Source organism: Eucyclogobius newberryi, unplaced genomic scaffold (assembly GCF_026437365.1).
Source record: "Eucyclogobius newberryi isolate DKJ021-1_F unplaced genomic scaffold, fEucNew1.0.hap1 SCAF_5, whole genome shotgun sequence".
NCBI lineage: Eukaryota > Metazoa > Chordata > Actinopteri > Gobiiformes > Gobiidae > Eucyclogobius > Eucyclogobius newberryi.
In genome coordinates, this window is record NW_027316167.1 from 24,288,030 (window position 1) to 24,306,214 (window position 18,185).

Consider the following 18,185-nt stretch of genomic DNA (forward strand, 5'->3'; position numbering starts at 1 on the left):
GACCATTTATCTTTTAACACTCCAATCCACAGGTTTCTGAGGGATGAAATATATTAAATTATGACGCAACTGTAGCTTATAACAAGAAGCTGAAACCCACGATCAGGCCTCTATGCACTGCTTTACATGCAGAGACACCAATAACGTCTAGGTTTGATAAACACGCCTAAAGAAAATCCACATTATTGAAACATTAAAAGTTAAGATAAGATAAGATATGCCTTTATTGTCCACACATGGGGAAATGTTGGTGTTACAACGCAGTAGATAAAGAACAGATAACTTATAGGTAGAAAGGACAGAAAGGACAGATAACTTACAGTAAGAAAGGACAGATAACTTATAGGAAGAAAGGACAGAAAGGACAGAAAACTTATAGGAAGAAAGGACAGAAAGGACAGAAAACTTATAGGAAGAAAGGACAGAAAGGACAGGTAACTTATAGGAAGAAAGGACAGATAACTTACAGTAAGAAAGGACAGATAACTTATAGGAAGAAAGGACAGAAAGGACAGATAACTTATAGGAAGTTTAAAAAAATAATAATAGAAGAATAGAAGAACTCTTACGAACAAAAACTCTTATTAACAAAACTCCTGTAAACAGGTCCTCTCATATCTTAATAGGGAATGGAGGGAAAAAAATAAAAATAAAAATCAAATAAAATAACAATAATAAAAATAGTTGAAGTCCACATTTGTGTAACTGTGTAAAGCCCCCGCCGCACTCTGTCTCATATCCCCTGCTCTGCTTCAGCACGTGTAATTTCATACATGCAGAAATGAGTGGATAATGTGTAGCAGACAGTGAGCGCGTGTGCGGAGGGAGGGGGCGGGGCCTGCGGAGTGGGACGGGCCCCCGCGCCGCCGTGTTGAAGGAGGCTCGTGCGTAAACCGACACTGCCTCCGCGCGCACTCCGTGGACACGTCTCTTCACGTCAAGTCAAAAGCGGACTCCGTGTGTGGATTTTAAAACCGTATCGCAGCTTCTTTGCGACACGTTTATCTCACGTTTTGGAATTGCGCGCGGACGTTTGCGCCGGACAAGTGGACGCGGAAGTGCTTTGATGGTCAGGCTTTTGTCTCCGTGTTCACCTTTGGGAGCATCTGCAAAACACGGGTAAAAGTTATAGATTTTCTTTGTTTATTCTTTTAACAGTAGGTTTTTAGACAGTTTTTTTTTATTAACATCAAACTTATAATAATTCCAGAAAACTTTTTTGTTTAACGGTTTTTCCTCATCAAAAACGGCTCTTTTGTTTTTGTAGGTAATTTAATCATCCAAGGTGCATTGTGGGTGAATGGAGCCTGCTTTATTGTAACTTGAGTGTAACTGTGATGATGTTACAGGCTCGTGTGTGTGATGTGGACTGAGTCAGGTTTAGTGCTCACTTTGGGATCACAGCTGCTCTTTGCATAGATGTGGCGACACGGCAATAAATATTTAGTTTTCTGCATCTCTCTGGAACACAATGCTTCTGCTAATTGCACTTAATAATGTGTCATGTGACCTGCAGCTTGGGGGCCTTGGGGGAGATGTGGTAAATTGCTGTAGTTGTAGTTATCTCTTAGTGGAATGTGTTGACATACCTTCTGTATCTCGGTTTTTTACAAAGCAAACTAAGATTTGGCTGGAGTAACTTCAACTTTTCAACTGTGTTTGTGCGTTTTTCTTCTCAATTTTATAAACTAATACGAATCAAGCCTGTTTAAGTTGATGCAAAGCAAATATTTACGTTTTTGTTCATCTTCTTAAATGCATTTCTTCAATTGACAAAATAGTGTAAGAAATAAGAAAAAAGATTACATAATACAGACTACACCTTTTTATAAATCAGTGTGAAACTAGCACTTAAAGATGGTCACACTACAAATAAAATTGAATATACAAAGTAGTTTCAGTACTAAAACTCAATTTCGATAATAAGAAATAAGCTTGATACTCTAGTCCAAACCAATTTAAATACCAAAATGATAATTCACAAATATTGTTACTTTTTATGTGGTCTTTTCCTAGTTTTGATAAAGCTCTATATTACTCTAAAACTGTTTAAAAAAGGTCAGAAGTTGTCCTTGATTGTATTTCTTTAGTATCAATACTCAATGCTCAACTGAGTATCTTGTTTTGACACTAGTTTTACCATTGGTTAGTATCAGATTTTCGATACTTTTGACATCCCTATAATCTAGAGTAGTACCAAAACAATACTAAAACCTGTCTACTGTTAAAGCGCCGTGGACCGCAGCTTGAGAAGCACAGTCTTAAGTCCACGCTGCTGCTGCTGCCGCCGTAAGAGTCGTGCTTTAACTGACGGATAGGGTAGCGTTTCCCCCCTTGGGCCTCAGCTGTTGGCCTCCTCTCACTACCATGTGATACAGTATCCGTAACACTAATAACACACCGTTGGCAGTGCTACTCGCCATCTTACTCACTTCTACTCGGCGACTCTTTGAAAAGCCCCCCACAACCCGCCCACGGCATCGCACACGCATTCGAAAAACAAACAACAGACCCCACCCTACACCGTCCCCACCCACTGTAACAACGTCAGCGGTCAGCTTGCGGCTAAAGGGATGGAGAGGAAGCCCACATTGTCGCGTTGATGCAATTAAAAAAAAGAAAAAAAAAGGCATTTGGATGATGTCCCAAACGCCCCGCGGGATTGGACTTGACAGGACATGAAGCACCCCACGTTAACGCCCGGGTCACTTCGCTGGACCTGAGCCAGAGCACAAGGCGCGCACGCAATGTTAGCTTGTAAGAAGTTTCCAGCTTTGATTAAAACGAGGTGCATGTACGGTACAAAATCACATATTGTTTCTGTTTTCTCTCTGAGGTTTTCCAGAACATTTGGCAAGGGAGAGGTGCGTTTGTTTGAGGAATCCGCTCAAATTCTTGTGCCGTTAATGCTGCCTAAACTGTGAAAAGTAACACTCGGGAGTTTACACGTGGGAGTTAATGGTTCACATTTGCATTGAGTCAAAAAAAAAGGTCCCTGGCTGCACTCTACCTGCTGTCTCTTCTGCCCCACTTTATTGTCTACAGGCCCATTCACATTCAGGATGACCCGCAGCTCCTGTGTGGAAGGCTCTCTAGGCTCTGCAGGGGTTTAGTTCTTGGCCCAAAGAAGACCTCTGAATGCCAGTGGTGCTATGCAGATGAGCGCTGCATTTATTTCCCCCTTCGTCCTCCCCTACCTGTTGCTCATCCTGTTCCGGTCCTGATAAGAGCTTAAATAGTTTCCTTATGGTCTGGGCATGGTCCGCTGCTAATTGGAAGCGGCACGGGAGACGGCACGTTGATTCGTTTAAGGTTTATATTCGTGACAAACGTCTGCACTTTGTGTTCTGACTTAGACGAGGCCCTAACCTCTCGGGATGGAAATATATTAAGTAACGGGCTCCTCTCGAGAGAAGGATGAGTGTCTTCTGCATTTCCGTCCTCTTGTTTTGGAAAGAAGCACTGTTAAATGTGGAGGGTTCAGGGACCCCGAGTTGTAATGGAAAACAGACTTTTTTTGCTTTACTGGAATGTTGGGTTAGGGTTAGGGTCAGCTGATGTGAATCCTCTTTTGAACTAATACAGCAACTTCAGTAGAGAAGCGTGCTGAAAGATCATTGTGAAGTTAACAACCTCTTTAAAAGCTTTTATTGTCCTGTTTACTTTACTTCAACTAAAAATATGATCATCATTATTGGTTTCAAATATATTTTCTTCCTCTACTGACTGTGCTATAGTACTAGTAATACTTTGACTTTGCTTCTTATCTTTGAACCACTCCTGAAAAAACAGTACCCACATGCTAATCAATACTAAAACTAGAATCAAAACTAGATTAATTTGACCATGTGTCGAAATAAATTACATAAACTGGACACATTTGGACCGTTCCTCAATAGTTTTAGAATGGTCTCGATACATGTCTATACCACTAGTTGTATTGTGATTAAACTTATTCTCAGATCTAAATTGTGATATCATAACTGGTATTGAGTCTGTTCCTTATCCAAACTGAGCTCCAACTGTTTGTACAGCGACACTATTGGTGAAGACAATATGGCGTCGCTTTGCTACTCCGATTAAGGACGTCAACTTTAATGTTCCAATTCTCCCAATAGAAAGTGAAATTTAATTAAGCGCCAACAGCAAATAGACAGCTTTTAAACGCATTGCCATTTCCTGCACACTCCCATCGCCGGGCTGCATTTCCTCAGACGTTTAGCCTTGCACGGCCGTCCTGTTCATAAATGTTTGTTCCACCAAATGTCTGTCAGGATCGTGTTGTTTCCCGGCCCGCCTGATGAGCTCACTCTTACATCAACTGAACAGAGAAACGTCCCCTCAGTGCCCCGTCGGCGTGACTGCGAGTAACAAGTTGGCACAGTAAATCTTTTTTTGGAGTATATACTGTAGCTTGTTTATCTGTCACCGTGAGCCAGCGCTGTCGGATGAACCGGCTGCGTCTGTTCCTGTGGTGCAGCTGGAAATCCCATCACATCGATTCTTAATGCAATCAGACGGCCTTATCGCCGAAATTAATTCTCAGATATCTTTACATGATCAACTGTCTGATTTGATTCCATTACAGTGGTGCAAGCCTCCGACTCCTCTTTGCATCAGCTTTTATCAGCGGGCCCGTTGCCAACAGGGAGTACATTGTTGACTTATTACTTCCTTTATTGGCTTTGACTGTTCGCTAAGAGAAGCAAGGAGGCTTTACCTGACAATAAACAATGCCCCATGCTTCTACTGTCCCCTTTGAGGAGCATATGTTTACCTCAAATAAACAGCCCTAAACAGCCTTGAAGTGGCAAACGCAACAAACAGCTCGAGCCAGCGGTGCCATGTTTCCACTTAGAAAAAGAGCCAATTTTGGACGCTCCCGCGGTTACACTCGAGATTATTATTTTTGGACGTCAGTCTACTTTTCTGCTGTGATTACGGGCGAAAACACTGGCCTGTCAATCACGTAAAATAATAGACCTCATGGATTACCACAGTGTTTGGGTCACGAAGATCCAAATGAGAACAGCCAATAATCTGAAGTCATGGATCGTTTCGTTTTTTGGGAAATGAATTGTGCTTAGCGATTGAGTCCACGAGAACAGGACCAGATGAGATTTTGTCATAATGTAATAAATAAATTGTGCGGTTCAGTTCACAATATTGGCCTCTCAATTGAATGTAATATTTCTGCGCTCAGTCATTACGTTTGCGCGCACAGAGAACTCGGCGAGCGCTAAACGGGCAAATTCAAATTGTCTTTTACCCCCCCAAACCTGTCCAAACACTCTCATCCCAGTCTACATACAGGTCAAAGAACAGAATAAGTAAGTATAGGTAGATAGTGAGGTGTTCAGGGAGGTCTAGTAATTTAGCGTTGGCACTACAACTTGGCTGCTGTAAATGCTAATAAAGCGGGAATCATACTTATTTACCACACTTTTGGCAAACATAAATAAGCGACATCTTCATTTACATTGAGCATTTTATTTTTAGACATTCTGGAAGCGCGTTACTCATTTGCTCTCCGCAGCACAAATAAACACTTTCATTTTAATGCAGCGAATCGGAACTAAACCGCACGTGCATGTAGTACTAGGGACTCTAGTTTGTCACCTCTGCTGAATCGGATCGGAAATGAGTCAAACATGTGTCGAGTACTTCCGTGGCTTTTTTCTTGACCTGGTGCAGTCGAAAGCGCTCCTACTCTGCTCCCGATGTGTTATTTGCATGTTTGAGATTCGAATCGTGGCACCTTGATTGCACTTCCTGTATTTACATGTGTTTTGAAGAATCCAATTCAAATGTAATCACGTAAACGTCTTTTAACAACGTTGCGTGAAGAAGCAACTTTTTATTGCACGAGATCTTGTCCCATCAATAATTGTGATTGTGTGTTCACCCGCCCAAGTTACAACAAACTTTTACACTGACATCATCATCGAGCTACTGTTACAACTTGCATTCGCTAAGCCCATAAGCCACACGCAAAAACAAGCGTTAATGCCAGTTTACGGTCATGTAGCCATCCTATTGTAGCACCTCCTCAAACCAAAGTGTTGAATCTAGTTACATAAAGATCTTAAATACAATAATTTTCAATTTACCTGTCTCCAAGGACTCCCTTCTGGTTTCCATAGTTTCATCAGCGTTGCCATGAAGTGCAAATTACATACCCGCGTTGTGACTGACACACACTGCTCATTATTGACGTTTTGCGAGATTTGCAGGGCCCAATCTCCTACTGTCCCCCCCGTCAGGCTTGAATAATTTGAGGCAAGGGCACGCGAGTATCACGGGGAATAAGGTGACCCAGCTCTTCCTTTTGAGCACTTATCTCCTGCGCCAGTTCTGCTTCACTCGCTTGTTTGAAATGATAATTGCTCCTTTTCCTTCACGGCAAAGCGGAGTATTATTTAGACTAATGCAAAAGGGCCAGTTTGAATATTTGTTAAGGCTTGTTGGATCATTCTTAGTGGAAAAATTAAATTAAGTATTGTATTTTTTCCTTTTCAGAACTCTGATTAGATCTTGATTTGATGCAGTACTTATAACACTGTTGCTGTATGCTGCAACTAAAACTAAAAACTCCTAGCTACTAAAAGCTTTTTTAATTTATAGCGATGTGAAAAGTTGAATAGAAAATAGCATGTACATTTTCTTTATAGCTGGAGTACCTGATATTTCAAATAGCAAAAAAGTAAGTACGGTATCTAAATGTTCCTATTTAAGTAGTTCCTAGCACTCCCAAACCCACTGGCACAGCATTAATATTTGGGTGCATGCACGGCTTTAGGACCGCCTTTTTTATTTCCTTAAATGTAAAACTGAGGCGGACCATCTGAGTACAGCCAATCAGAGCGCTGCTTTCAGCTCTTAACTTATGGTTTGATGAGAGATCAAATACTTCATTATTAGACATGGACAGTGCACATCTGTCTGATTTTGTCACAAAATACTGCCTTTTAGCATAGTCTGTTGAAGAAAACAAAACATTTACTAATTTACAAAAAACAAAGTCTAGTGCCCCAGCTTTAAAGTATGTGTACCATAATTAAAACTATTAAAAGTATTTTAATATCCAATAAAACTCCAACTTACTCCCAATAAAACCTGTGAATTCATCTCTAGACTTTCTAACCTGACAACCTTGTAAAAGTTTAAAAAATCGACTTATAGTGACATCAGTGAAATATCAGAACATGCAGTAACAAGAGAATGGGATGAATAATTGATCACACATGCTGGAAGAGCTGGTATCCCTCCATCCCCTCCCTCGAATATCAAAACCTGTGAATTAATAATGCAGTCGAGGGATTCTATTAAGAGACTTTTATTACTGTAACGTATCCGAGGGGTGGCACGATGCCTTGAAACCACATTGCACTTCCTATTTTTGGACCGTTAGAGTAGTGGACGATCAATACTTGATACTGCTGTTTTTATACGGCCAGAACATCATGGACGCTGTGCCGAACCGTTTTACTCCACAAGCTGCTTAATGCAACCAGTTCTGAACATCTCATTTGCATGGAGGAAATAGCGATGGGTGTAAAAGTATTGAGGGCCATTCATATCCTTTTAAGTGATATTCATCCCAATTTGTCTCTATCACAAGCAGCTCGCCTTCAGGCATTAAGATCCTCAAACATCTGTTCTACGTTACAAAAGTTTGGAGCCGGCACAAAAGTGTTTATACATTTCATCCTTGCTAAAAATCTCTAGTGTTGTGCATACAAAGAGCGGGTTTGTTACAAGCCAAGAAAAAGTCCTACCTGCAGGGTAGAAATAATAGTACTAACCCCATTTGACTCCAATTCTTTGTCCGTTCCCACCCAAAGTGCTTTTTTCTCGTGTAAGTCATAGTAGCACATGTAAGCTGATAGTTTTATTGTTCAGCAATTTGAGGTGGTGTAATACATACATGTCTGCAGCATTATTTACATAGAGATTTTAATTTCCTGCTGGCCTAGCGTGCTATTGTAACTACTTTGCTTTAAAAGTCTTACCATTTTAAGAGTTTCTTGTAAGGTACTTCATTGAAATCCAGGTTTATTTTGTATCCTTTCCAGCAAAACAAACTGGTTTCCTAGCAGTTTATTCCTTTAAGATTTCACTTCGCCTGTATTCCCAGCAGACTGGCATAACAAGCATTAACGCTATTGTCTCGAAAGCCCTACGTTTACAGTTTAATCGCAGTACGACAAATGTACTCCTCTTCCAGACATGCTGATTCATTCGTTTGACGTGGGATGAATACGCCAAGTCACCCACCCTGATAATGAATCTACTATGAGCCCTGGTGGCTTAGGAAACAATTGCTGCTGCCGTCTACTGCTGCGAAAGGGGTTACGGTTTATTTTTAACCTGCTTGTGATTTATTTAGATGTCTACGTTCCTGGAGCGAGGAGCAGTCAGCTGAAACTCTCTCGTGTTCCCCAACTTCTGATCTCCAGGGGCTTGTATTGGACAACTGGTGTGTCCTTGATTTTAGTCCTTTATTGAATGCACATTTTAAACCTCAAACCATTGTTATGATTATTATGAGTACTTATTAATCAAGACTGGCATGCAATCTTGATGGACACGTACCATAATATTTATTTAAGTAAAAACCCCATTGAGAAGCCACCTCTAGAGCAGCCATAGTTTAGTTACTTAGACAAAAACAGCATGTAGTCTATGCATTGTCAGGCGCCTGCTGGGGTCTTTTCTGACCAATGCAACGCCACCATAAATCTTACTGAATAGTGATCAAGCCTCCAGGGGCGATGTTTTTTTTAGAGGACAGCCATGGAAAAAGCTCACCACTGTTCATGACCTTTTTATAAGACATCTGTTAGTAAGTCAATATTGATGTTAGAAGATCCTAACATTGGCTAAAGCTGGCAAGGCGCAGCACTAAAGTTTAAATAAATGCAAATGCTTTTCACTTTGGACCGAGACGTAGGCCATACTCCTAATGGATTGGACAGCAGCCTAATCTGGCCTCATGTAGAGCTCAGTGATCTCGCTCTCATCACAAGGTCCTGTAGGCCAGCTGATTATCTCCATAAGTGCCCTGATCCATGCCAAGGACTAAATGAGACAAGTCACTTTGAAGAACTGACTTATCCAAAGCCGCCAAAGTTCCAAAACATCTCTCAAAGTCACAGATACCAAAGTATCTAACAGTTTAGTTAAGCACAGCTCAGTGTGCAGTGAACTTGTGGTGACCTGGACCAAGTGCACTGGCCAATGTGTCTGTACATCTTTTCTCTCTCCCTCAGCTGATGCAGATATTAAAAATGGAACCTCGAGGGAGGGGCAGGAGGTTAATGAATTTGTAGCCTTAAGCAATATGGCGCCTTGTTCCCCCTCCGTAGCAACAAGGGCCAGCACACATGTCTTTGACAACCAGATGGGACCTGGGCAATGAGCTCACGGGTCAGATAGAAGCTCAGAGATAGAAGCTGAAGAAATGTTTGAAATGTATTATTTTATTACTTTTTTCGAAGTGCATATTTTATGTGATATGATCATAATTGCTTGGCATATTGTTTTGATTTGTACCGGCACAACAATACATGTGTTATCGTTGAAAGTTGTGGCTAGACATTACACTTAATGTCACAATACTAACATTTACAACTTGATATTGATACCGAGGAATAAGCTCGATATGCGATTCCTATTTCGATACTACAATGATAATATTAAAAACTATAGTGGTGTCTTTATGTCACCATGTGGTCTTGTACTAGATCTGATAAAGCTTGAGATCTTTCTAAAAGGAAACTGAGGAAAAGTCTCATTTTGTGCTAATGTAATATTTTTAGAATTGATCTTGGCTCAAATGCATATCTTGTTTCAATACTAGTTTTATTATTGTTATATATTATTCATTATTGATTGGAATACAATTTGTGAAACATTTGACAACCCTACTTACTACCACGGTACTTACTACTTTTACCACTAAAAGCCTTGTATATCACCAATCAATGCTTTTTGCCCTAAAGTGGGTTGTTTTGCTTTGGTTCCATACCGTAACCGTCATTTTGGTTCTATGGCTGTTTCTTATTATATTTTTGAAGTCGCAGTTTAGTTACGCTGTTTTTAACCTTTGGCTTGACCTCTCCTCATAGACCTTTGTTCATTTGTGCAGCTCTGGCATGTAAATGTGCATTTTCTAAAACATTTGAGCAATTTCTAAGGCGAGAAAGCTCCTTTAGCAGCAAACCCCTTCTCCTCATTTCATTAAAATTTAAAAGACCTCTTGCGTTACATAAGGATTTTCCCTGGGAACATGGAGACCCGGGTCACGCTTGTTGGAGCAGACTCCGCAGGAAGGAGGAGGACCAGGGGAGAGACGAGTGACGTGGCAACTGAAGTTATGATCGCACATTTGAAAATAATAACACAATAATGCCACGCAGAGTGTATTGTCATGCTAAGTTTTACATTTCTGTCTGTGCTAAGTAGCTAGGAAGGGCCATTTAAACGAGTTAAAATGGCACCACCTTCTTCTGTAAACTTGCTTGGCCTTTGATGATGGTGCATGTTTGACTACTCCCCGACTGCGCTCCCCCCGACTGGATAAAAGTTCCCCTTTGACCCCCACCCCATTCACCATGAGTTGACTTTATTAGCTACCATAAACATTTCATTGGAGGTCTTCAGAGAGTTGGCTCACTGATGCAAGCGACTCCGATAGCCATGCCCATGTACTTGCCTGTGTTTATTTTCTTAGCTTCTTCGCTACCTATGCGGGAGTAAAGGGGAGCGGCAAAGCACTAGTAATGCTTTTGTAAATCATAATTAAACATAACAAGTTGATAAAGATAAATGAGTTTTCCCAGAAATCTAACCCAGGGGTAAATCTCAGGCTCTATCCACCAACAGACACCTTATGTCTACACGGAAGTCAAAAAGCTAGTGTTCAAATTACAGGCTGTGCTGGGAGTCTCTCCTATCATTTATGGGCAGAAAATTAGAGCCAAGTTGATATTATGCTCTAGAGGATGGTGTAGATGACAGAGTAATCCAATGCATGGCTTTCAATAATCAAATGGCTCTGCAAGTAAGTAAGTAAGTAAGTAACATTATAGAAGGATACGTGTGAACTGCACTTAAATGGTATGTGTTTTCCAACTTGGTGATCGGTTTAAGTTGATTTAGTTCTGCAATGCTGCGTCGCTGAGGAGAAGTCGAGTCATAAATGTTTCATGTTTTCATATTTTTTAAAATATTATGTCAAAAAGGATGAGTGCGATTGTGTGCTGGTTCATGTTGCTTTAACCCGATTAATGCTGCAGCTTAATTGTTAGCACACGCGGCAGAGCAATTGTATTACAAGCTTGCGCTGGTTATAACCACAGAGACTTGGATAGAGATTTGTCGTTTTTGGTTTAACCTCTTCAAGAAATCCATCTGGGTTGAAACTAACGAAACAACTGCTGTCTTTTTGTCTTCACAGATGCCAGTATACTTTCTCTAAATGGGCCCTGGATGGAGCATCCCGCGGCAAGGACAGAGAGTGGATGACTGCAAGTGTCCTTTAATCCCAAAAAGATCCTTCCCCGCTGTGCTAAGAGTCCACTAACTGCGAAAGAGACAGGAGTAAAAGTATTGCGACACCATCACTCCCTTTTTGGCTTGCTGGAAGATGGGAGGCAGCAAATAATATCAGGAAGGAGGCTTAGGAATTATCTAAACAGTCCGCGCACACGTCACACGCAGCCATGTGGACGTCTCCTGCAGCGGGCCCTTGTCTGCTGGCTGCTGCTGCGCTCGTGTCCAGTCTACTCTACTTTGTGACGGCCACCGAAGATGACGTCACGCCACGCATCAGCTTTTCTTACAGTAAGCGATCGCACAATTGTAGTGGTAATGGTTCACGTTTGCTCTTTGATGTATAAAAAGGAAATTGGAGATGGGATGTTTCTCCAAATATGGTGTTTTGGTCCGATTTGTACTGGGTGTTGGGTGTAATACTCCAGTGTTCCTCTGCACGCTCTGTGTTGTCATTTTGGTGCAGGTTAAGCCTGCCGTCCTTCGCAAATGCAGAATTCTGACTGCTTCATAGTGGATTATTACTGCTATGATTTAACATAGGCAGGGTTTATCTTTCTGACACTTTTTATTTTACTTTGATGGACCCAGGAAGGACTAAAATATGAACTCTTAAGTACTCAAAGACCACTTTTGGCTTTAAGTGTTTCAATAAAGACGCTCGTAATTCATACGAGCGACACACGGACATTACCCCCTAAGTTTTCCTAAGTAAAATGCACAAAATTAGAAAGGTCTGATTGTGATTTTATGTCTTACAGCCTATAAGTAGCATAGGTTACAGATAAACATACACAAAATGTATAGCTGTGGCCGTAACCAAATAAATGATAAACTCCTGTCGTAAGTTATGTTTTATTAAGAAAAGGTAGTTCAAATCGTATCAAAATTGAGACCCATGTCAAGTATTGTGACTAAACAGTATCGTCCCATCTCAACATACAATGCATATCCAGGGTATTTCAGTGACTTTAACGCTACAAATTGGTAGTTTGAGTTGGTTGAAAAATAACACATGGTTTTAGCCAGAGCTGCTCTAAAATATCAAAACACTGTTATATTTTTATACTACATTTGGTGATACAGTATTGATATCACGGGCTGCTGTATGAGTTCTTTGAGAACTTTTACTGACAGTGCTACAATTTTGTTTGTTTTGCAAGAAAAAGGAAACTTGTTCCTGTATATTTGACATTTTCAGTATTTTGATGATTAAATAGTATTTCATATTTAGTTTGTCCAGGTCGTGGTTTGACAAAGAAATACTCTTGTCTAAATATAGCTACCGCAATTCTTTAAAGTAACATACATCGCTGGATGTGTAATATCGCTCATATCCTCAGCCATGTGTCATGTATTGTATCAAAAGTGTCTCTCACAAAAGTTTGCCATTTTATGTACTTATATTGCCGATGCCTGTCACAGATGGTGAGCAGCCTTCATAAAATAAACAGCTTTTCAGGTAAACATTTATCCGCCACTTCAGTTTACAATTTTAACCTGGTAATTAGACTCATTAACCTCTTAGAAATGCAATCTCTGCCAGAAAAAAAACAAAACCATAGCATTAAAACACCGAACGCTCATTCCTGCCTTGTTGAAATCCCCCATGGAGGTGCTGCTTCTCCTCCTCTTGAATGGCAGCTCTGTATGATCCCGATGTGGTGCGCTGTCAAATGAAAACTTGCTGCTGCAGGTTCAGCGATGCCACCAGTACAATTGTGCATTCACGGAGACATGTCAGAGATCACAAGTGCCTGAGGGAGCAGCTGGCAACCTGCAAACACCAGCAGTGAAAACATCTCCATAAATATGAGCAATTATAATTCTGTCCCCCGAGGATACCTAAAGAATTAATTCCTCTATGTCCAAATATGTAAAAATGTGTGCTTTTTACCTCAAGCTCAGACAAAACGAGGCATGCTTAACATAGTTTGAGCGCTGCAATTTGGAGCACCTACTTCTATAAGCACTTGTCTCGTTGTGGCTTTTGTAACAACTTAACCTTTTCATAAATTCAACGCTTTACTCCCCAGATATGAATTTAATGTCGGTTTCCACACATCCGGCTAACCTTTTTGCACCTGACATCATCATTGCCTTTCATTACTTCACGCACAGTCGCCGCGGCGCTCGGCTCTGTAACAATAACAGTAAAACAGTTGAGGGTTTTTTCTTGTGTTACTTGAGTGTTATCGAGTTTTCTGACAGTTTTACGTAATTGAGTGATGTATTTCGGGGCATTTATGACAAATTAAGAGCAAACGAAATAAGACTTGGGTTTAGTCGGCAGGGGGAAAGTGTTATTGTTATTCAAATTGACTCTATCGGCTTCACTATATTGTACGTGCATGATGAAACTCAAGAATGTGCCACTTCTGGAGTTTCATCATGCACCTACACACAGTAGGCGCGCCATGGAGTACAGACTTTGCACAGACGAGGGGAAATTGCAGGTTTTTGGCACCTGTAAACGCTACCGGTCTGAATTAGATGCTCCACCCACAGAGCAGTGGCACTGTTTTCCTCAGAGTTACGCCAACATAATTCATAATAAAGATTCAATATGTGCAGCGTGTATAATCTCCACTGTTATTTATATCTCCGCTGTTATTTGGATCCATTTCTTTAACATAAATGTGCTGTTTTCTTGACTGATGGTGTTTTCAAATGGTGCATATCCTTGGATTTAATATGTTTCACGTTAGCGACAGAACATCAACATATTGGCTCAAGTTTAAAGAAAAAAACAAACAAATAAATGTTAATGAATCTACTATTTGCTCCCGTCCTGCGATGATATAGAATTCTGTAGCTAACCAAAAACAAACTAACGTAGTTTTCAGTAAACGGGAAGAGTTGGTGAATGTTTTTGTAGAGTGAATAAAGGAGATAAGTGTGTGCTCTATTGTGCCCGCATGTCATTATTTAAGAAGTGTTTAGGATGCAGTTAAAGACGAGAAGGACTGACGTTTCTGAAGCGAGGACCTTTGGCTCGGCACGTTCTTTTTCCTGGAAAGCCTCTTTGTCCTTCCCCGTTTCTCGCCGTGTTCCAGCCTTCTCTCCTAATGAGCGGTCTAATCTCTTATGTGTAGCGAGCGGAGGTTTTTGTGGGCCGTGCAGTGGGAGAGCTTGTCTGCTTTTCATTACGGCTCTTGTTGCGTGGAGGAGGAGGCGGCGGCGGCGGCACAGAGGATCATGGGACTCGGAGCGGTTTGCATGGGTTAGACACGCACCGCACTGCACGTATCAGCGTTGGTTATCAGAAACCTCGCAGGCAGGATGTTGCTGCCTGTCTCCGGAGATGCTCTGATAGAGGGATTTATTTTTCTTCCTTGTTTTTCTGCTGGAACAAGATGCGGCGGTCACTCGCTTCAGATGTTCAAAAAGCGCTGTTTACGTTATTGACCGTGTTTGTGGGTTTTTGTTTGTGTTGAGATTTGAACGAAATCCAGTTTTTGTTCGGTTCAATATGTATTTCAATATATATCTATCAATTTAATACATTTTAGACCTCAGAAGAACAAAAACAAATGCTTCCTCTATTATCTTTATGCTAGTTACAAGTAAAAATGACTAACTAAAAGCATGCACAATAACTTTATTAAACTTGTGTTCTACTATGAGCAGAATATGAGCTCCATGGAATGTATTATTATATTGCCTCCTTGTTTCTGTAGAAATATTGTTGTTAAAAGCTATGATATTCCACAATATGGCATGAAACATATCTATATCCATGAAGAACGTTCCAAAGTATAGTTTTAACGTTCTGTTTCCATGGAATGATGTTTAAATTGCACTCTGTCGTCTCCGTTCGACTATAGTTTGTATTTCCTCTATCTGCAACTAGGGATGTCAAGTTTATTCGGTTAATCAATAATCATGATTATTCAGGTCACAATATAATCTAAAGAACCAATTAAGTCTTTTAATTCAATCTATTCACCTTATTCCGCCCACTTTGGCCTCTCTTTGCCACGGATCGGCACTTCTGTTGTAAAGGCACTTTCGGTCAAGCGAGAACTCCATGAACTTCATTTAAGTGAATAGACACAAATGTAAATCACTTTTTTTTTTTTTTTTTCGATCAGGCTGTTTTTGTCATATTTAACTTTATTTTGTCTTTCAGAATGTTGCATTTTATAAGTCCAGTAACAGTCACAAACTTGACAAATAGTAACATGTTAGAAAATGAAAGATTCCTGTTTTTTGGACAATAATCGTAACACTAACGTTTGTGCTCAACACGTTGTCATGTCCGTATTGAGCCACACGTATATTGTGAGGATTGTGTGTATATATAGTGTTAAGTAACCTACATTAATCCCACCTGAATTTTCCTGACATACATTTTCCTCAATAATACAAAAATGTCTAGTGGCTTAAACCCCTGAAACTCCTTTTCTCAGGGCAGCAGCTCTGCAGAGCATGCTGTCTGAGCTCCACACACCGTGCCCTCTCCCATCGCTGTTTGCTTTACATTTGGTGATTATTGTGTGCCCTCTCTCATGCATGCTAATCCCACGACCTTGGCAGTGTGTGGATTGTGGCGCAGGACTGCAGAGGAGGAGCAGCGAGTAGTGAGGGGTCAGGTCCAAATACTCGTGAGGTTTTAGACACGCTCCAATGCACGCCTCAAAAACCACAAGCAAGGACACGCCCACTGATACTGAAACACAAGTGCAGCGCGGCTTCCAGCCGAGGTGGCACTCACAAGTGGCTGCATATAGCACCGTAACAGCCGCCACAATCCTCTGTAATTACCACACATCAGTCTGTTTTCAGAGCCTCTAATGGGTTCAGTGCTTACACGCTCCAGGGAATGTACAGAAAAGTCCAGTCTGAGCGATTTCAATCAGTAACATTTGATTTGAAGAAAATGGCAGGTAGCTAGAAGTTACAGTGAAGTTGGTAATTAAGACAGACGGAGGAATGCGGCGTGACGCATTGTTAGGCAGAAGCACTGGCTTTGTAGACGGCAACATATGATAGTGTTTTTGGTCTATGATAATTGTGTTTTCTAACAGTTAATGTACATTTTTGCTTTCTGGAAACAAATTGGTTTGTTGGAGAAATGGCATACTGCATGTTGAATAAACACCAGTAATTAGTTTGAGTGGTCAGTGTTTGAATCTAATGCAGAACACACAATTTAATTTCATGCACAGACCTCTCCACAAAGATAAAAATATGACTATTATTATCTTAGGAAATACTTTGCTCTTGTTTTCAGCCAACAATTCAGAACTTTAATCATTTCAAAGCAGCTGTTTCATGTATCTCTCATTTAAGCTGAGCGTTCCTGGTTTTTATCCAGTATGTTATTTCTCACTACATTTTTACTGTCACTTCCACTGATACTGGGCTCTTTGCAGTTTGTTACTTAAGTTTGAGGCCATTATTTCCAAAATGGTTTATTTACATGTTTTGTTCTTTAATAGACTATTAGTTTATGGAATCATGTGTTGCAGAAGAACTGAACTGAACCATCAGCAGAACTGAATAATTGTAAAATGGTGATATTTCCGCTCACAGTAATCGTAACACTAAAATGTGATATTGTGACATGCTTAGCTCCGGCTCTAGTGTAGCTTGCTGTTGTTTCAAAGTCCTCTTCAGAGAAGGCCCCACACAAAGTGGACAGTATGTGTACAGTGGCAGCACTTGCAGCTCCATCGCACATGCAAGTCAAAGTGAGTTCACTCAATGCCTCTAGTGCAGGCCAATCCACTGGCGACCTAAAAATTGACAAGCGTGCAAACTAAACAGGCTGTGAGCATAAATCAAAAATTGTGGTGTACATGTCGCCTGAGCTGCAAAGAAAGCTGTTATATATTTGTGCTGCTGAGAGCGCCAAGACAACCCTCTCGTATAGAACCTGAATCAAACGGGGATGGGGGATTGAAAAATGGGACCCGACAAGCACAGGCATGACTGTGTAGAATTGTGGATGAGTGAATTGTATCATATTAGACTGCTGCAAACGTCTTATAGGGCTAAACGAGGAATATGTGATGACTGCAGTCTCTATTTTTACCAGATAAAGCAGGCTCAGATTAACATAAGCACTGAACTGGGCATGAATGAGATGATCAAGTGTAAATACCGTACAATGCTTGTAATTAGGGCTGGGTGGTATTGCATAAAGATAAAATATGAAAACGTGTTTCCTCATATTGATCCATTGCAATCCTTTTTTCTTAAATAAAATAGCTTTCTGGATTATTTATATGCACACGACAAACCTTTTAATCAGTGCCATTGGAAGAAAATCCAGTTTATTACTCAAATCTGAACTCTTCATCAATTAAACATGCTTTTACTGACTGGCAGAAGAAAGACCGTTAAAATAAAAAGCCCCTTAAAATGTTTGGAGCATCCCGTGTGTTGAAACAGGTCTTTAAACATAGTCCAATTCTATTAAAATTTGCTTATTTGTACAGACTTACCCCTACCCCGGGGCATTTGCTGTAGTAAAGTTGTATACAGTATTTGCACGATACGCCTTTAAGGGCCCCAGAGTCCTGCTGAAGTGCTTTTCAGTGATGCCGTGTTTAGCGTGCATGTTGCGTGGCCCCGTGCCCGATCAGAGTGCACGGAGATGATACCGAAGAGCCAATAATTAC

General features: G+C 40.7%; 1 protein-coding gene across 1 annotated transcript in view; it reads left to right on the plus strand.

Annotated features, from left to right (window-relative positions):
* Window positions 1-18,185, plus strand: part of sema4ba (sema domain, immunoglobulin domain (Ig), transmembrane domain (TM) and short cytoplasmic domain, (semaphorin) 4Ba) — a 45,853-nt gene that overhangs the window by 9,057 nt on the left and 18,611 nt on the right. The window contains exon 2 of the mRNA XM_072465899.1: window positions 11,462-11,847. Coding sequence (XP_072322000.1) covers window positions 11,727-11,847 — 121 coding nt within the window. The 5' untranslated portion in view covers window positions 11,462-11,726. The remainder of the gene's footprint in view (window positions 1-11,461; window positions 11,848-18,185) is intronic.